The sequence below is a fragment of the Sorex araneus genome, chromosome X (genome assembly GCF_027595985.1).
Source record: "Sorex araneus isolate mSorAra2 chromosome X, mSorAra2.pri, whole genome shotgun sequence".
Taxonomy (NCBI): domain Eukaryota; kingdom Metazoa; phylum Chordata; class Mammalia; order Eulipotyphla; family Soricidae; genus Sorex; species Sorex araneus.
Window position 1 is genome coordinate 55,456,585 of NC_073313.1, and position 20,378 is coordinate 55,476,962.

At 44.2% G+C, this 20,378-nt stretch overlaps 1 protein-coding gene across 5 annotated transcripts in view; it reads right to left on the reverse strand.

Moving 5' to 3' along the window:
* KDM5C (lysine demethylase 5C) overlaps positions 1–18,203 on the reverse strand; it is a 35,412-nt gene extending 17,209 nt beyond the window's left edge. The window contains exons 1-13 of one of the 5 annotated variants that reach the window (XM_055122841.1): positions 17,967–18,203; positions 17,455–17,636; positions 13,127–13,204; positions 10,104–10,226; positions 9,640–9,810; positions 8,809–8,943; positions 7,959–8,082; positions 7,678–7,880; positions 6,206–6,364; positions 4,497–4,616; positions 4,234–4,392; positions 3,529–3,710; positions 3,267–3,429 (exon numbers count right to left, since the gene is read on the reverse strand). In XM_055122841.1, coding sequence (XP_054978816.1) covers positions 3,267–3,429; positions 3,529–3,710; positions 4,234–4,392; positions 4,497–4,616; positions 6,206–6,364; positions 7,678–7,880; positions 7,959–8,082; positions 8,809–8,943; positions 9,640–9,810; positions 10,104–10,226; positions 13,127–13,204; positions 17,455–17,604 — 1,767 coding nt within the window. In that variant the 5' untranslated portion in view covers positions 17,605–17,636; positions 17,967–18,203. Of the gene's footprint in view, positions 1–3,266; positions 3,430–3,528; positions 3,711–4,233; positions 4,393–4,496; positions 4,617–6,205; positions 6,365–7,677; positions 7,881–7,958; positions 8,083–8,808; positions 8,944–9,639; positions 9,811–10,103; positions 10,227–13,126; positions 13,205–17,454; positions 17,890–17,966 lie in introns of those variants that run through there. The other 4 variants (XM_055122845.1, XM_055122842.1, XM_055122843.1 and 1 more) reach the window with 4 other exon arrangements.
* Positions 18,204–20,378: the final 2,175 nt, after the last annotated feature.

A 20,378-nucleotide genomic window follows, 5' to 3' on the forward strand; every position in this document is an offset into this window, starting at 1 on the left:
ATTCGGTTATGTGATTTCATATGGGGTTACAACCCACAGTTTAAGAGGTTAGGCTCTAGATCAGAGGGGTTCCAAAACTTATTTAGGCTAAGGCCCCCTTTTCCGAAAACATAGTAACTTAGCGCATTCTCCACACTCAAACTACCTTCCTTTTTTAAGAAAACAGAAAGTGCCCTGCCTCCAACTCCAGTTGCATCTTCAGCTACTATAGTTCCTCTGAATCATGCAGTGACACCCCTGAAGGCGGTGGAGAATAGGCATCACTTTGAGAAAGACTGCTATAGGTCAGAATTTCTTAAATTGTGAACCACAGTCCCACATACTGTATGTGGGGGCTTCAGAAAACTTTGTCAAAAATAAAAGGTTTCTGAATGTGCAACAACCAAAATTAGATTTAAAAACCAAAAACATAATAGTTATTCCTGGAAGTGCTTGCACAGTTGCCTTTCTTAGGTAAAAAAAGAGTAGTGAAAGGAAAAAGTTTAAATAGCCCAGTACCAGACAATTAAATTTGTAGAACTTACAAAGAGTACTGAAAAGAAAAAGCCATCTCCCACAAAAGGGAAAGGGGGAGGAGCTAAAGATAGCCCTTAGGGACCTCTAATTGGCTAAACTGTAGCCTGCTAGAATGAAACACCTCCCCTATGTCCCCCCAATCCTCTACCGAAGGCATCTGAAGACACTGAAGGACTGTGCAAAATCCAGGAGGTAGGAAGCAGCAATTAGCCAGAGAAGCTGGTGAGCCATAAACAAGAAAAAATGCTTTGGAAGTGGAAGCACTTGGGCCACAGAGCTACTCAATGCAGGAAACCTGGATTCTATCCCTTGCATGCCTTGGGCCCTGACCACCACCAGGAGCCACCATACCCAGGCCAGAAGTAACACCTGAGCAATACCAGGGATGGCTTAAAACAAGTCTGTAATACAGGGACTTGGGAAACAACTCAAGTGGTCTGGCACCCAAGTTCAAACCCTAGTTGGGGTGACCCTGATATTATTACCTGTCGGCCACCACAGATCCCATGTAGCTCTGCATCCTCAGGCCCAAACCATAAACAGACCTACCTTATTGGCCAAGTAATGTTGGCAGTGTCCTTTGGGCTCCATGAGCACGGCTTGGGAGGTGCATTTTCCCCTCACAAAAAGCAAATAAAATGAACTTTTTTTTTTTGCTTTCTTGGGTCACACCTGGCGATGCACAGGGGTTACTCCTGGCTCTGCACTCAGGAATTACCCCTGGCGTGCTCAGGGGACCATATAGGATGCTGGGAATCGAACCTGGGTTGGCCAAGAGCAAGGCAAATGCCATATCCACTGTGTTATCACTCCAGCCCCTAAAATAAGCTTTTAAAAATAACCCAAATATGAAAGCTTGTAACTCTCACAGTGATTCAATAAAATTTAAAAAATAAATAAAAAATAAAATAAACAAGTCTTTAAAAAAAAGGACTAAAGAGAATTCTTTTTCTACTCTTAAAAAATTTCCTTAACATTACTGGCGAAGACTCTGGATCAGGGAGGAAAAAAGGAATCCAAGGGAAGGTCAGACCCAATGTTTATTTGTAAAAAGCAGAACTGGAAAGGCCCTTTTTCTTCCTAATATATGGACTTAATTTTGGTAATTCTTAAATAGAGTTGGGTGGAGGTAAAATGATACTCTTCCCTACAAAGCGGAGGAGTGTTGCCTGAACTATTTGAGGATGCTTCCTCTAATTCCCCTAAGGAGTTCAATTGTTGGTTAAATATCATTGAAATATATATTTAAAAAGTGCAAAAATATTAAAGTGTGTAGTATATCAAAACAAAATGAAGGTAAGAAAATCAAGAGAACCAATAACCTTGTTAAATAGACAATGTCCGAGGATTTCTCAAGGAGACAATATTCCTGAATGCCTACCATGTCCCACATATGGAACTATATGGCAGGGCAACCAAGACTAAGTGAGTGAAACTGGAGAAGATTAGCACAAAATAAGAATTAAAACAGAGATGGAGGATGTACTAATACCTCTTTCTTCAGTACTAATCATGAGATTTTAAGATGCACACCAAAAATTTGGTTGGTGCTTATCATTGCAAAAAACTCCCAGTAAATATAAAGTCCCTTATAGATAAGCCAGGTTGAATATCCAGTATTTTATCAGGGAATAGGAGCAACAGTACAGTGGATGGGTGCTTGCCTTGCAGGAGGGTAACTGGATTCAATTCCTTGAACCCCAAATCATTCCCTGAGTACTGCCAGGAGCGATTCCTGAGCATTGCAAGGTGTGGCCCAAAAACAACAAAAATCTTTACTGGGTATGAGAAAACTCCACCGGAAGGATAATTCAAGACTCTGGGTTCAACTTTTTTTTCAGTTTACCTTTCTTTGAGACATGCATGTGCACACACCCACACCCATCTTATACTTTAAAAATGTACTACTTAATATAGTACACTTTATATGTTGAAACAGATTACCTGTAGCACTGTAGCACTGTCATCCCGTTGTTCATCAATTTGCTCAAGAGGGCACCAGTAACGTCTCCATTGTGAGACTTGTTGCTACTGTTTTTGTCATATTGAATATGCCACGAGTAGCTTGCCAGGCTCTGCCGTGCGGGCGGGATACTCTCGGTAGCTTGCTGGGCTCTCCGAGAGGGACAGAGGAATCGAACCCGGGTTGGCTGCATGCAAGGTAAATGCCCTACCCACTATCGCTCCAGTCCCCTCAGAAACAGATTACCAACAAAGAATTTTTGACTTATTAAGTAAGCAAAAAGACCTCACTGCTCTAGGAAGGGTTATAACTTGAAAAGTATGGCAGAAACTGATAACTGTTCATTGGTATTCATTTTTAATTCTTTCATACCTCTAATTTCATTGTTAATTCTTTCATATCTCTAATTTATAGTCTATATATCCAGAATAAGAATCACATTTCTCAGTTTTCCTTATAAATGTGGTCATGTGAGGTCATGTGGCTATGGCTAAAAGATGAATGGAAATGATGTGTCTTGCCCTGTTTGTACCAATTTCCCTCTTTGCTAGGTGAAATGCAGAGAGGATGCCATCCTTAAAGCGCTTCTTTTTAAACACAAAGTATAGAGGGTTTACCATCACACTGGGTATCCACCTAGCCACTGTTATTTGTGTATCTTTTAGAGATATTCTATTCTTAGTCCAACTAAGAATAGGAATGAGAAAGGGAGCAGGGATGGATTCCAGATGAAAACCACCACCACAGACATATCATTTCTACCCATTCCCACTTTCTGGACACTCACCGGCACACCATGAGACATGAGGGTGTTTGGATTCATGAGGGTGACAAGTTGGTGCAGAAGGTCGGGCTGGCTATCAAAGAGTTCAGGAGTCAGTTTCTTCATCACCTCTTCTAAATGTTCTGCTGCAAGCGAGGGTACCCCATACCAGGTCTTCGGCTCACCCCTGTTCATGCAAAAAGGGGACACAGAGATTGGTCACCATCCACTGTCTTGAGAAAGCCCACCCTGACTGCCTCCCTGGCTCCCCAGGGCCCCAGCTCACCAGTGGAGGTAGTTAATGGAGTAACTCCAGTGATCCTCAATATGCCAGCAAAAGGCTGAGAAGACCATGCCCACATAAAGCCAGGGTACCTTCATGCCAGAGATATCTGCATTGATGTGGCACAGTACGGACTGCTCCAACACTGGCATCACATTCAGGTTCCAACCACTGGTTGCATATTCCTGTCAGGTCAGGTCAACCCTTAGCATAAGTATCATACTAAGGAGCTGAAATCCTTAGTCTAGGGAACCTTAATTTTGAGCTCTCATCTAAGAAACACAGGCAGACCTTCCTTTTCCACCACACAGAGAAAATCTCAATTTAATTTCTGGGTGATTTATAGTTATATGCACCCACCAAAACTCCTGCAAATTTAAAGCCTGCCTGTGAAACAAACATTGCCTTCCCATGAAGCAGACCTGGATCCTTATGCTTCCTACACATATAATACATCATATTCTTATAACAAACTTGCAAGGTAGACACAACCCCTATTTTACAGACAAGGAAATAGCCTATCTCATGGTTGGATACATCAAGCCAAACAATTGACTATGTCCTTAAACACTTCATCTCATCTAAATCTCATAGCAACCATGTAATATAAGTTTAAGTATCCCCATATCCAACAAATTTTGAGTCTTTTACATACTAAATGACTTGCCACGGATCACACTGCTGACATAAACACAAATAAACACTTACCTCCTCCTCAGGAGTTAGGTGCCTCTTACTGTCGCTGACAGGAAAACCACTCCCAAATTCTTTGGAATGGATGTCAGCCCCATACTCAACGGTCACATCTTCCTCAATGCTGTTCACCAGTCGCCAGAACTCCTTCTCCACCAGTTCTGTGGGCACCATCTGGGGAACAAGGGGATCAGATGAACAGGTTCATTATTTCCTGGCTCCCCTGACCAAGGAAAGTTGAGACCATCCAGCACCAATCCTAGCCCTCCATCACCTACGTGTACAGGCATGTTGAAGTAATCAGCTTTAAAGGAGTCGGCCATCTCACCAAAGCTCTGCAGAGTGTATTCCCGGGTAGCCTGCTCAAAGCCAAAGGCTTCAGGAGGGCGCTTACACTCCTGAAACACAAAGGAAGTGTCACGAAGGTAGAGGTAATAGGTGAAGAATCCTGAGGTGGCATACATTGGGGAGAGAGAGAGAAGAAAGCTCAAGGTCTGCACTGAGGGCCACAAAGGCAAGCCTATATTCTAGCTCCATCTTTTCCTACTGCCACTTCAGCTGGTTTAGTATTTCCCACAGGCATTTCTCTTCCTTTAGGATTACTATCTATACCCACTGACTTAAATATGCTACCGTATGCTTTTCTTCCACCATTTTTATCTCTTAAGCTAAAATTTGAATTTATATAGGGTGCTTGGGAAAGCTCCTTTATGCTCAGACTTAAACTATATGCTTGCGACAATGGCAATGAACATTTCAGTACCTTGAATGATGGGAAATGAATCACCAACTTACAGTGTCAAGTCATGCACTACTGCTGTTCTTTAGACTACTTCATAAGATATGATTCTGCCTTACCTTATGCCTACATTAACGGCTTCAGATTAAAGCTGTATTCAGCCCAGTAACAGGCTTCACTGCCTATGAAACTATTGGTACCTGAATCCTCCCCAATGTAATTTCCACCACTATCAAAGCACTACCCTTGTCTCTTTCCTCATCTGTGTGTGCATGTGCATGTACGCACCTGTTCTTAATAACCATCTGAGAACATCAACATCTCCTCTTAGGAAATCCAGAGAGAATGTGAATGAGCACCAACATTCGGGTGAAAGTAGGACGTTCATGAAATGGACCCAGCAGATTTCCCAGGTCTCTTAGCCCTCATTAATGCTTCAGCAGCTCTCCTCACTGTCCTTAAACTAGGGACAGTCTCCCTTTGTTTTCAAACTCCCTTTGGGTATACCTTTACTCCTGTATTCCTCCATGCCCCAGTATGGAAATGTCTGCCCACAATGGACTATAAAGTCTACATCTCTACAAACCAATTTATTACAAAAGAACAACAACTAAACATTACACCCATTACATCCACATGATGGAAAACCTACATTAAAAATACACCATGTCCGTGAAAAAGTAAATAAATATGAAGAAACAAAAATACACAAGGTCCCACGTTAAAGATAATTTTATATATGCAACAACAAAAACATGAGAATAAAGTATACCTGGCTGCTAAAAATGGTTGTCAGTAGCTGGTGAAAGATGTAGTTTATTTATTTATTCCCCAAGCTTTCCAAAAAAGGGGGAATTAAAACCTTGGAAATTAAAGGAACAATACTTTTTATATCCATATCTTCTAAATCTCATTCTTGACCTTTTCTAATAACTGCCCATGTAATTTTTCTCTCCTTTGAACTTCTATACTCAGGGTTTCTAACACACAATTTAGCACGTGATTATACACCAGTAAGCAATCTATTCCATCATCAGTTTCTTCTCCCCAGGTGGTCTGAGAACTTTCAGAGGAAACAAACAAAAGCTGTCTCCGCTTCTTTCTGACAAGGTGTTGAACAACCTAGCCCTGCCCCAGGCACCTGAAATGTACAACTGTGGGTGAACTATGTTGCTCTGAAGTAGAATACATGAGAAAGGCAAAGATATCCTATCAGACACACGTGAACTGGGGCTGGGAAAGTCTTACCGCCATAACACACTTGGGGCACCGCCAGACACCCTTGGGAATCTCAGGTAAAGGAGGGAGCAGGCAGAAGATGTGGTAGTTATCATCACAGCCATCACACAGCAGGAGCTTGTCATCTTCATCCCCTCGAGAACACATTCGGCAAACATATGACTCAATCTGTCAAGGAAGGGAGGCAAATGGTTATCTACCTACCTTGTCCAGCCTTCAAATATCAGGCTCTTATATAATGTTCCAGTTCACAGAAACCTCCATCAGAAACCTGCTATATTTGCTGATTGGACTATTTATGACTTTGCATAGGTAGTCATGGTTGGTCTGGAGTTTAACTTAGTTAACATACTCTGTGAATCTTGCATCCTCATCTTTATTCGTTTAATAACTCACTGAACACTTATGTCTTCAATACTCTGTAGTAGTGATGAATAAGATTTAGTATTTGATGGGAGCAATAGCTCAAAGGGCTGACCACATGTTTTGCATATGAGATGATCAGGTTCAATTCCCACAACCACTTATGGTTCCCTGAGCAGTCCCTGGAGTAACTCCCATGAGAACAGCCATGAGCATCTCCTGAGCACTGCCAAATAAGACCCAAAAAACAAAAAGAATTTTTTTAAAAACCACATGATATCTTCCTTCTAAACATTACTCAAAAAAAAAAAACACGGTCATGTAAATTTGTTTTCATTTTTGGGCCATACCAGCAATGCTCAGGGCTTACTCCTGGCTCTGCACTTAAGCATCACTTGTGGCAGTGCTCAGAGGACCATATAGGATGCTGGGCATTGAACCCATGTTGGTAGCTTGCAAAGCAAGCATATTACCCGCTGTACTATCTCTCCAGTCCCTGTTCACGTAAATTTAAGGGCAGTATGGAAACCACCAAAAGAAGCTAGCAGCTATCACGGTATTGTGGGAGACTAGAAGAGGAAGCACACAAATCATCTGAAGGTAAAAAGGGACAGGTCTGAGGAAGGAATTAATTGAACTGACTGAAACCTAAAGCAGTGGGGCAGAAAAAAACTCTTCCAAGCAGAGAAACAGCATGTGAAAAGATGGAGGAAAGAAAGCATGGCACATCTCAGGATAAAAATGAACATACCTACAAGTAGTTCAGTGTGGCTATAGCAGAGGAGTGAGGTGGGCAGTGCTGGGGAATGAGGCTAGTAGTCAGCAGGGACTGGATCATGCATGGTAATGAGAATCTTAGCCTTTATCCTGAAGCAATGGAGACAGTCTCCTTCTCTGGACCCTTCCAGCACTTCATGTTGACAGTACTTGATCACCCTTTCTTGTTCTTTGTTCCAAGTGAGTTGGCCTTTTTCCCCCAATTAAGTGAACTACCTGATGTCAGGGCGCACCAGGCCCATTTCTTTGCTTAATGCAACCTCATCCCAGTGCCATACTGGGGAAATGCTTGTTGAAGGGATAAGAAGCAGAACATTAGGAAGTCAAGGCTGGGTACTTACAAACTGGGCATTGCTGTGGTTCCTCCGCAGCCTCATGGTCATCTTGGTACAGGGCTCTGGGCTGTGACTCAGCTCCTCCTTGCTCTCCAGAAAGGTCTTGGGTGAGGCTGACTCCACCTTCATCTCACTACCTAATTCCTCCTTCACCACTACAGTAGGGGGACACTCAGGCCCATCCTTATCTAAGAGAGAAAAGAATGGCTCTAAATGACAGTTAGGGCCCTGCCTCCTCTTCCAAGGTAAAGCCACCCTTCAAACTGTCCCAATCTGTCAGGTCTTACCTTTCTTCCGCAGATTCTTATCTTTGGCCATGAGGCCTAGGCCCATCATCTTGGGGCCTGCCCCATAAATCTGTAACTTCTTCAACTCTGGATTCTTTTCAATGTCTTCCTCTGTGGGTTCCGGCTGAGAAGAAAGAAAGAAACAATCAACATTGCCATCTGGGGCAGACTGTCCTATTCTAAATGAAAAAATAGCTTGGATTATATGTCACTTGAACTCATGGCATGGGCTATGACAGAGGCAAGCCAGGGTAATAATTCAGAGCTGCTTTTTGGAGACTGAGGTTACCCCTGGACTTGGAAAAAAATGAGACAGAATCTAAATTTTCACAATTGCAAAATAAGAATGTTAATTTCTACCTTATAGTTACAAAGTATTTGAAGGATAAAAATATGTGTAAAAAGAAATCTAACACTATTTGGCACTAGCAATAAATAGCAGTGAATAATATGATCTGCTAAATCACATGCTTCAGTCAGGCCAGGGAAAGTGTCTCTCTTGTTCTCTAATAGTCCCAGTGCCTTGAAGAATGCCTGACACATAAACTTCTGCTTGAAGCTAACATATAGTGTAAGAAGAAAAAAAAGAGTTCTACCTTTTGAGCAAATTAAATCAGGCAGGCAAGCAAGATTGGCAGGTTATTGTATGAAAAGATCAAGACGCAGCTTAGAGTTCAGCTGAGAGTAGAGAAAAGAGCAAAAGTGAAGCTAGAGAGAGGCACATTAATGCTTAGGAGAACCCAGAGGAACCGAGAGAACAAAGAATAGAACAGGAAGTAGTATTCTGGCCAAAAGGTAGGAGAGGAGTCTCTCCATCTTCAAAGCTCTAAATAAGAAGGGAAGTACTCACATCAGGCTGCAGTCTCTTGGCCCGCCGGCCATAGCTGTTAAATTTGGAAGGCTGCACAGACTGTCGAAGAGGGATGCTGTGGGGTTTGTATTCCTTGTCTTTCTCCTCATTATCAAATGGACGTGTATTGCACTGCTGGGGGCAGGTAAGGGGCAAGGGGTCAGGACATGGGGTCTAGTCCCCAACAGTAAGAATGTCTCTCTACACCCACTAAATAATAAATCTGTGGTTCTACCCCTCTGGACCCCTAATCCAACCAAAAGATAGGCCCTGTCTAACTGGTCTTTACAACTGATACTAGCAGACACTTTGAAAATTGTTCTCTTGCCTTTGCTTATTATCCCCTCTTAAACATCTTTCCCAAAACCGTCACCCCCACTTAAATCAGATTTCATCTCTTCCCAGATCTCTCCCCCTTCTGAATTCCTCTATAAATAAAAACCTTGTAACAAAAAACAGGCTACCACACGGATAACTTTAATACCTATGACTCTGAGTAGTATGGAAAGAAAATAAATACCATTAGAAAAGGATCAAGTTGTGGGGCTGAAAAGATAGTACAGCGAGTAAGGTGCTTGCCTTGCATGTGGTCAACATGGGCTCAATACCCAGTACTCATATGGTCTCTCAAGCACAACCAGGAGTGATTCCTGAGTGCAGAGCCAGGAATAGGCCCTGAACACTGTCAGTTATAGCCCCCAAACAAAAACAATAAAAAGGGTTGAGTCTGGGTCCCAGGTTTCCAGTCTACTGAGCCAGTTTCATTGAAAGCAAGTGTGGAAATCTGCATCTGGGAGGAAGCTTCTTTCCACCCAAGTCTGGCATCCTTACCACCAGGTTGGCTCCAGACTGGTACATCTCATAGGGATAAACGATGCGTTCATAGTGGGAGCGCAGCAAGGAGCCAATATTTTTGCCTGGTGGATAATTGAGGCGTTGGGCCACGCGAGCCCACCGACGGTCCTTGCAGATGGCTTCATAGCCACCTTCCTCCACCACGATCTGCAAGTAGAAATGGAAAGGAATATGGATGTGCTGTGTGTACACATGAGAAAGTAGACCTAGAGAAAGGGCAATGAATAGTTTCACTGGAGGCTTACCCCTCCTCCCACCACAACCACTCACAACCAAATCTCAGTAAGAGATGCCAAAAAGTTCTATCAGAGCTTTTGTGTTATCAAGCTGTGCACTTCTACTACAGCCTAGAGGTCCAGTATCTAAACCAAGTGAGTTCCCAGAATACCAAGAGCATTAGGGTATAGATGGGGATGGGTTTAAGAAAAACCTGTTCTTACTTTGCTGAGGCTGTAGAGGTCCAAAATCCGCCGTTCTACATTGGGAATCTTTAAGGAGGAGCCTTGGATTTCCCAGAACTTGGCAATCTGGTCCAAGTAGTTCAGTTTCACTCTCGTCTGGGCCTAGAGAAGACAGACTCAAAAAAGCTGGCCTCTTCCACATGGTCCCTGTGGTTCTGGCCTAATCTTATGGGAGGTCAAAGGGTACAGTCCAATCTCAGTCTCTCTCAACTGAATCCCTAACTCCAGGTAGTGCTAAACCCACTTCCATCTTATCTCTGCTGTCTTCTAATCAACAGGATAAGCCTAAGGCCCCAAAGCAGTCAAGTCACAACAGTCAAAGCTTTACGTACATAAACTTTCACTCTCCCTGACAAAAATGTGTATGTCTTTTCCAAAGCAGTGCTTCCTCAAGCAGGTACTAAGAGACTGGAGGTCAAATGGCTGATATTTTAGCTTTTCCCCTGCTACTAATATACTGTATAGCTTTGAATAAGTCAGTCTACTCTCTGGGCCCATTTTCTAATTATAAAAGCAAAAAAAATTACCCAATCCACTTACTCCTGAGGGTAGACTTATGAGAGGAATAGTGAAGGCTCTTGGGAAATTCCAGGGATATATAAAAGCTCTAGGAATATTTCAGAGAAAAAAAGGCTCTGAAAGAGTACCACTGCTTATGTACCATGAAACTCATTTCTGTGATACCTGAAGTGTGACAGAGCATGCTAGAGACAAAATGGTCTCAAGAACTAAAAGACAGTATACTGAATTAGCACTGTGAACTCTAGACCAAACATAGGCCAAAGATCCTAGAAATTTGTCATGTACTGTGCTCCCTTAAACTCCCTTAGACTCTCAGTGAAAGATTTTTCTAATGCATCAAGCCCACAACAACCTGACTAGGACTCAATCACTGAAGTTCCTAATCACCCATAGGCCCTGTTTCTAGGAAGAATTGGTCTTTACCATATACTACCTTGCTCAGATCTTACTAGGAGAAACAAGGACAATTCTTTCCATTTCATAAGTGAGGAACATTATGATACACTTAAGAAACCAATGGCTCCTTAGCTATAAGAACCCTAAGAGGCAAGGAACACCACTCCCTATACAACACATTAGCTTTCCAACCTTCAACTCATCTCTATACTTTTTCCTCATTAGCCACCACTGTATCTCTAGAAAAGCTGACCCTACCCCCATCCTAGGTACACCGTGCCCTAGCTAAACCTCATTCAATTCACTTCTCGAAGGACCATGTACCCGCTACAAGATGATTTTTGCCTTGACCCAAAAAGCACCTAGTCTGATTCTAGAACAGTAGTCTCAATGAGGGGTGATTTTTGTTCCAAGAAGCATTTAGCAATGCCAATATGCTGAACTACAAAATATGAAGTATGGATATTGATAAGTATCTTATAATACATAGGACCACCCTCTATAATAAAGTTATCTGGCAGGTGCCAGAGTGATAGTATAGTGGGCAAAGCACCTGCTTCCCATGTGGCAGACCTGGGTTCAATCCCCAGCATCCCATATGGTCCCCTGAGCACCACCAGGAGTGATTCCTGAGTGCAGAGCCAGGAGTAACCCCTGAGCATCTCCAGGTGTGACCGCAAAACTGAAAAAAAAAAACATTATCTGGCTTGGGGCCAGAGAGATAGTTCAGTGGATAGTTCTCTTGCCTTGCACATGGCCAACCCAGGTTCAATTCCTGGCACCCCATAAGGTCCCCACAGCCTGCCAGGAGTGATTCCTGAGTGCAGAGCCAAGAGTAAACCTTGAGCATCATCAGGTGTGGCCCCCAAACAAACAAAAATTATCTGGCCCAAAATTTCAATAGTTCTTTGGTTAAGGAACTGTGATCTGGAACAGTATTTCTCAAACCAGGGTCATATGGCTCCCTTTGGGCCTTCAAGTGAGTACCCAGTAGGACAGGAAGCCAAAGGAAGGACACATGTTGGAAGGGGGTCATAGATGAAAAAAGGTATAGACTGGTCCAGGAGAATGAGCTGGGCATAGTACTCAACCCTTCCTCTCTCTTCTTGAACAACCACTAAGACTTATGAATAAACAGTAAGGAAAAGGACTGTTTGCTTACATCTAACCTACATCTTTTATGGGAAAGTACAGGCCTCACCTAGGACACCCACTCTCATTACCTCAGGACTTTCTTTATTATCAAAGGAGCCATGACTGGCAAGCTCCGGGGCTACCTGGAAGACACCCAATGATGCTGGTGGAGGCACAGAATGTCTGGTACTGAATTCAATGCGTCCCTCTACCACTTGAGTCACATTCCCAGATTCTTTTCCCCAGCTGATGTTGGGGCAACAACTGGAGGTGTTCAGGGGGCCATGCAGTGCCAAGGATCGAACTAGGGGCCTCATACATGCAAGACACATGGTTCTACTACTGTGTAGAACCTGATAATTCACCCTGCCCTAGACACTCGTAAGTCTTATGTGGAGAACCTAACCTTATTTATACACGCAAAGGGCCTGGACTTCCTATACACAGCAAAAAAGAGAGGGAAAAAGCCTACCTCCCTGAGCCTCTACCAGCACAACTTTATAATCAACCTACCCTTCACAGAACTAATTCTTGTATTGTTCCTGTTCATCCACCTCATCTCCCATACTACCAGCTACCACAGAAGGAAGGCATGGGGCTGTGGATAAATAGATGAGGCCACATTCAGTCAGCCAAGCAAGAAAGGACCTCAGCCAGTCCTAATTTCCCTTTTGCTGACATAAGTAGGGTAGGTCAGTTGAAAGGAACTTCAGTATTATTAAATCTCTGTGAGAAAGTAACATCCCCAGCTTTAGAGATGCCAAATGCCTTGTTCTTGGTTATATTCAAAGCTCTAAAGTTTCTTCCATGTCCTTCATATAACTTTAAAATAAAGAACAAAGGCCTAATTAGGTAAAGTGCCTTTAACTACAGAAGGTATGAAGGTAGTGGAATGATCCTGCTTAGGTATCCATTCTTCCAACCTAGCCACCAGCTGCCAGTCTTCTCACCTCTAGTTCATTCAGCCTCTGAATCCGAGGAGTAAACCTGAAATTGTCCACTTCTACAGCAAAGGGTGGCTGCCAGTCCTGGGGGCGGCGGATTGGGGGAAGACAAGAAAAAAGGAATTGGGTTAATGTGGTATAGTGTAGTAACAGAGGGAACCAAAAACAGTTCAGCACAACATTCACTCCTTTGCAGACCTGTAAACCTGACAAACACCCAACCCATCACCCACTCAAAACAGATATCTGGCTGTCCACACCCAAAGACCCATGCATATGCCCTGACAAACTTCAGTCTCTCCTAAAAGTTCAGTACAAAGATATGAAAAATTAGGGAAATGGAATCTGAAACATTTGACACCAAACTCTCATCAAACCAACATGTGCTCACATCCTCAATGCATGTGCTAGAGGACAGAGAGTCTTGGGAATACTAATCTTGGAAATCACATAGGACCTGGAGCCAAAGCCCCAAATTCGTGTCCTAACCCCAATACTTACAAGCTATAGGATTTTACCTTTGTGAACCCGTTTTCTCATCTGCAAAATGGAAAGGGAAATTTTGTGTTTTGGGCCACATTCGATTGTACTCAAGGATCACTTCTGGAAGGGTTCTGGGGATAATATGAGGTGGTAGGGATTGAATCCAGGTCAGCTGCATACAAGGCTGACCCCGCTGAACTATCTCTCCAAGCCAGAAGATGAATTCTTGCCCTGGCTTTCTAACAAGACAGATTAGAAAACTAATAACCAGTCACATATAGAGGGTCGTTCAGCTCTAATTCTGGCAGAATTCTAAGTATTCATCTTTAATGTATGCTCTGTTTAAAGGGCCTGAGTCAGACACCCCAGGGAAAAGCTAGAACAGGGAACAAGAATCAACAGGCTTCTGGTTAGTCCGCTCTCATATACCAGCCCAGTAGATCAAGAGGGGGAGAGGGAAGCAAAGGCCAAGATAAGATACGGATTTGAAGTGCTGGGAAGCCCAACTGTGGCATCAAAAAAAAAAAACAGAGGACTTAGGAAGGGCATGGGATATTTGGAGAAAATAATTAAAGTGTTGGTCTTAAATCTCATTCTGTTCTACACAAAGGGTTATCTGCACAGTGCTTTTCCCTTCAAGGCCTCCCACAAAGCCCTCTCCTTCCCATAGCTTTGGCTCCTGCTGCGGTGGTAAAAAGAATCTATAGTAACCACCACAAAAGTCCTTGTTTTACCAATGGATACAGTGAAACTGGAGAACAAATGTAACTTCTTCAAAATCATGTAACAAATTAGTGGTTACATCTAGAACTCACATCTTCTGACCTCTGGTTCAAGACTCAGTGTCTATTGGAGTCTGTATATACATACAACACATACACGCATACACACATGTACAGAGACTAAAACTGTTGGCTTTTTTGCATGATTGCTTTTAGAAAAAAAGGTCAGAAAGACTAATACTTGAATGCACACATCATACTATTCCCCCCTCTTTACCCCAAAAGAAGCAGGGAGCAAACATCTGGAGTTCAGTGAGCACATGTGGGTGGGGGTAGCACTGTCACATTGTCATCCCGTTGTTCATCGATTTGTTCAAGCGGACACCAGTGGGTGGGGGTATTAAATTAAAATGGAAAAGTTCAAACCCACACAAGCTCCCCAGGTCCTCTGATCTCCCATCAAGTAGCACACTTGAGCCAGGTATGGTTTTCAAACCCCAAACTTTCAGGCACCTTCCTTTCCTGCTCAATCAAGCTCTAGATAAGAATAAGTGCAAGGACAGTATAGTAGGTAGGGCGTTTGCCTTGCACATGGCCGGCCAGGTTCCATTCCCAGCATCCCATATGGTCCCCCGAGCACCACCAGGAGTTAATTCCTGAGTGCAAAGCCAGGAGTAACCACTGTGCATCACAGGGTATGACCCAAAAAGCAAAAAAAAAGGAATAAGTGCAAGACCAAGCAACCTGACAGGAGATGGCAAAGCTAAAATCATAGAGCCAGAGCTGCAGGTGTGACAGATAGCTAGGGAAGGCCCAGAAAACTCTTGTGCCTGGTTCTACCTAAAACCTATGGGCCTCCCCATCCTACACTCAGTCACTTCCTACTGTGTCGAATACTATGTCAATATTATCATGATGGTGATAAAGAGATAAGGTTACCTGGTAAAGAAAGTAAGGCTCTTCCAAGGTCCCCCAGGTCTACTCCGGGATATCAATATTCTCCTACCCTTCTTCCCTGTGAACACGATTCCTTTCTTCTGGCAAAGCTCCAATTTACAAGCATCCACCCAAAAATATCCCATACACATATGGGTTCGCACCCTGGTTCAAGTACTACTTGAGTGGTCTTCAAAATCCATCCAAAAGGCCCAGATGCCTAAAGGTGGCCTAGAACTGTGGGCTTCAACCACTGGTTCACAGGTGTAGAATGGTTCAAAACCAGTCGTCTATTGCCTTGGTTATAACTGTGGGTCTGTGGCCCAGTATGTAGGAGAGATATCAGTTCACAGGTTAAAGAATGCTGGCCTAGGAACAGTTATATAGAAAGAAAACAGCCAACCCAAAAATGTTCAGTCTCTTGGATAAGAGGGAAGCAAAAGAAGCAAAACAAAGAATAGATCCTGCAGGACAAACACTAGACAGACACAGACAAGAACACACAGACACACATAAGCATATGCGTCACTTTCCCCCTTCCTGGTCCTCCAAGAAAGGGTAACACCAGCACAAAGCCAGACTGTCTAGATTAGCCTAAGACAGAAAAATAGAAATTTAGGTTCAACTATCTCTATCCACCCACACCCGCCTTCCCTCTCCCCACCCCCCCACTCCCTTCTCCCAAGTCAGACAGTTCTCTTTCACACAGGTCTATCAGAGCACTTCGGGAGTGCCTCCTTGAAAACAGTCTAGGACTCCAGCCTCTCCTTTTTACTAGCCTTTCTGACCTCTCGCTACCCACTGCCACTCCCTCACCATGGACAAGGATACCTTAGAGATCTGTGGCCAGGCTCCAACAAGGAAGAAATCAGCTTACCCAATACCTCCCAGAGGATCCATTTGAAACCAGCTAGATCTGTGGCTGAGCAACAGAAAACACTCAGTAAGGAAGCCTGCAGCGCCCTCCTCAGGTGGCAGTTGAGGCTTCCCATTCCCTTTCAACCCACTAAAAATGCCCTCTTACAGACAAATGCAATTCTTGATCCTGGAATCCCAAGTGATAAGTGAACGGCACATAGTTCTCCTCCATGTCGGCAAAGCAGCAGCCTATCCTAGCCTTTGGGGGCAGCCTTTTCCTGGCTTGAAGCCAGGCCTAGGAGCAAAGATATCATTTATGCCCTTTGTTGCTGACCTCCCTGGAACAAGTGCTCTCTGTAAGAATACTTTCAGAATCTCCCAAGCTCCAATCTGTTTCTGGGAGTTCAAGATATTTTTTTTCTAGGAACTTGCTACATTTGATTTGCAGAGTAGAAATAACATTTCATACCCCAACCCCAAGCGGACTGGTCCAAACCTCTTTATAAGGGAGTGATGTGAAGAAAAGACCCTGACATTGTCTTCAACTAAGATAACAGGGAATAATTCTCTGAACTCATCTCAAGGGAGCCAGACAAATAGAGCATTCCCTGTGCGACTGATTTCCGGAGTGGTCTACTGGCCTGGCAGGGTGTGAGTAAATATGAGTCAACTCACATAGGGGCAAATGAATGACCACATCAAACATCTTCATAGTCACAATAATTACCACTTAGCTAGTGCCTGCAACTTACAGACGCTACCTGTTAATCCAATTCTCGAAAGGCACATTCATGGGATCCATTTCACCAGTTTAGCAATTACATTACTTGTCCAAGGTCACACAGCTGGTAAGCTGTAGAGTGGAGTTTGGAACTCAGATCTGCCTCTCTCCAGAGTTGGGGGTCTTTCTATTACACCACACTGCCAGCCTTAAGAGCAGCGATGACAGCAGATGGGGGAAAGGCTTTATTTAGTGCCTTGCCCCAGGTGATCACCAAGAATTACATGGGTGGCTTTGTGAACTCTCCCCTGCCCAGCAAGAATCCCGGTCTGTAACCTCACCCCGAGTGATTCTGTAGCGCGGGCTGAGGAGGAAGGAGGTGAGGAGGGTGGGGGGGGTCAGAGGAGGGTTTCTGGCTCCCAGTCACATGGAGACCTCCACCAGAGGACCCCTGGCCTCCGCATCCTTTCTCCGACCCTCGCCGGATCCACAGCGGTCCCAGCCATCCCCAATTCCCCACACCTCACGCTTTCTCCCCCGCAGGCTTTGCTCTGCCAGCTCCCCTAGTTCTTCATCCCCGCCCTCGTGCCGGCGACCAAGGTCCCCACGCTTACCGCGGGTGGGCGGATCTTGCAGATGCCCGACTTCTCTGCGATGGGCCGGATTTTCGCGATGTAGCCAAGAGGGTCTCGGAACTCAGCCCAGCTGGGCTCGAACACCGGGCACTCCGGCGGCGGGAGGAAGTCGTCGGACCCCGGCTCCATGGTGCGCCCTTAAGGACTCATGGCGGCCGCCTCTGTATGAAGCCCAGGCACTGCTTGGAAACTAGGCCCTAAACGGAGCAGCCGACGCCCGCCAGAGGGCCCAGGGGGCGTGCGGCCGTCGCGCTCGGAGAGGCTCCGGCTAGCACAGCTGCTCCCGATCCTTCGCCTATTCCATTCGCCCCAGTATCAACCGGTGCCTCCCCACTGCCGCAGCCTTGCCCACCACAGCTAGCTCCCACTAACCACGGCCTTCAGCGCCGCCGCCGCCATCTTGGTTTGTCAGCGTCTCCCACCCCCCCCTCCACTTTCTCACCACAACAAACCGAATCCCTCCGCGGGGTGTTCCTCCGAGTCTCGTCTACCTGGGAGTGAAGCTACGAAGCCTAGGAAGCCTTCGTCCCGCTGGAATCGAGCTGAATAGGCTGGTGGAGGTTCCCTATTTGGAAGCGGAAACTCAAAGGCACCTCCCAGACTAAAAACAAATAGTCCACTCCAGCGGCGGAAGAGCAAGTTAGCAATTAAATATCGGATCCCTTTTCCGGGTGGACCGACGCTGCACGTTTAAAGGCCAGTGCTACGCATGCGCGTTGTGAAAACCGACCGGAAGAGGAGCTGGCGTTGGTCGCTGGTGGGCTCACCCTGGCACCCCCCCCAGCCCCCCCCGCCCCCCGCCAACGATGACCTCAGCTCTGCGAGAGCCCCGCCCCAACAGCCTCTCCCTTTTCTACCGGTCTTTCCTGTGAGGGCCCGCGGAAGGTGGCTTCAGGTTCTTAATGCCGAGCGGCTCTTTGTGCTGGAGTACCGCTTAAGGGAAAAATACTGGGTTCCCAGCGTTCACAGATGACACATCTGGGACTTTAAAAGAAGGAAGGCGGGAGGCTGCGCACTCCCCCTGGGATTATGGATTTTTAGACTCCTGAGTTCCAAGAAGAGGAAGGAAATATTTATTTAATTCCGTTTTATTCATAGAGATGGAACTTTCATTCTTACCCCCAAAGTGTCATCGTCAGTCAATACTTTAACGAACACTTGAAACTGTTTTTGTATGCGCTTTAGTGTGCATATTGTGGCATCTATTCTCTCAAATTAAGCATATATATATATATACACACACACATACTATTGGGTGTTTAGCAACTGTACTTATTAATGCCCAATGTATGGAAATCTGCCTTATACTTATCAAATGTGTATATTTGATTATAATTATTGTATATAACACCCTGTCATATGCTATTAAATATCTACCTACTATGTGGACATCTACTGCTATTGTGATATATTTTGAGCAGTTTCTGAATAGGTTTATTGCAACTATAAGTGAGTATCAAACCAGTATTTTACCCATACATCAGGTACCTACTGCATTCAGGATCACCTCTGTTCCTCATAAGTTGTGGGACTACTACATAGTTTAAACACTGTATGCTGATTAAAATTTTTGTGTATGCTTATAAAGTGCTTATTTTGTGTTTCCCCATTAGGCTGTGAAATCCTTAAGATCAGGGTCCATGTGACCACTTGGTATGATGCACAATTAATGTTGAGAAAATGAAAGAAAGTTTCATTCATATTTTAGCACTATTCACGTTGACTGAAAATAATGTGTGCTTTCTTCAAATGTTTTCTGTGCATATAAACTTGGTTAATTATGCTTGATGGAGATGGAATATCATGCCTTCATCTAGTTAATTTTTCCTTATCACACGCTGTGTACCAGTTAGTTACATCATGCTTCCTCCTTTAGGACTAAACCAAGGAGACCTTGTCTGTGGGAGCAGGTCATATTGATGAGAATTCACACCCTGGGATCAGAGGGGCTACCTTCTATGTGTCTTGGGCATGTCCCAGCTTCTGAAACTAAAATGGAGATGATAATGCCTGCCTTGCAGAATGGGTATGCAGTACCTGGTACTTGGACGGCCCTGAGAATCTGTTAACTTATTTTTATTTCTGTGAGCTGACAGTCAATATGTCAAAATATGTTAAAATTTTCCTTTGTGTCCATGAGCCCATATATTTGATGAAAAATAATTTTATTTTATTACCTTGAATATTTAGAATCTTTATCCCATTTGTCTTGTGAGGAAACTTGTCCCAATTAATATAAATTCTCAGTGACATCTTGTTAGTTTTCTAGGTGTCTGAGGAAACCTTAGTCACTCCCCACCAGAAACAAGATGAATAACCCAAATGAACAACTGTCCAGGAAATGGAAGGAAATAGGCAAGGTTGTGTATATTGCAGTAAAACCATGAACTCTTCACATGTATAATCTGCTCAGTCCAGTCCAGAATTCTCATGGCCTTCATTGATGTCCTTAGCTCAAACATCTAAGGACAGATGGAAAGGCAAATGGAAACTACACAGAGTATTTAAAGAAGTCAAAGCCAATTCTCCACAAATATTAAATTCCTACTATGCATTAAGCACTTTTCAGGACTCTGGCTATATTGTAGTGACTAAGGCACATATGGCTCCATCTGACATTCATCCATTGAGATATGCCAAATATCTCATCATCCTGAGGCCTGATTTTCTCATTCACCCACTGAGGCTAAATAAGCTCTTCTTCTCAGGTTGTAACGAAGATTAGTGATAATGATGAATACCGTTCATCAGGGCTGGAGCCATAGCACAGTGGTAGGGCGTTCGCCTTTCATGCGGCTGACCCGAGTTCGATTCCTCCGCCTGGCAAGCTACCAAGAGTATCGCGCCCGCACGGCAGAGCCTGGCAAGCTACCCATGCATATTGGATATGCCAAAAACAGTAA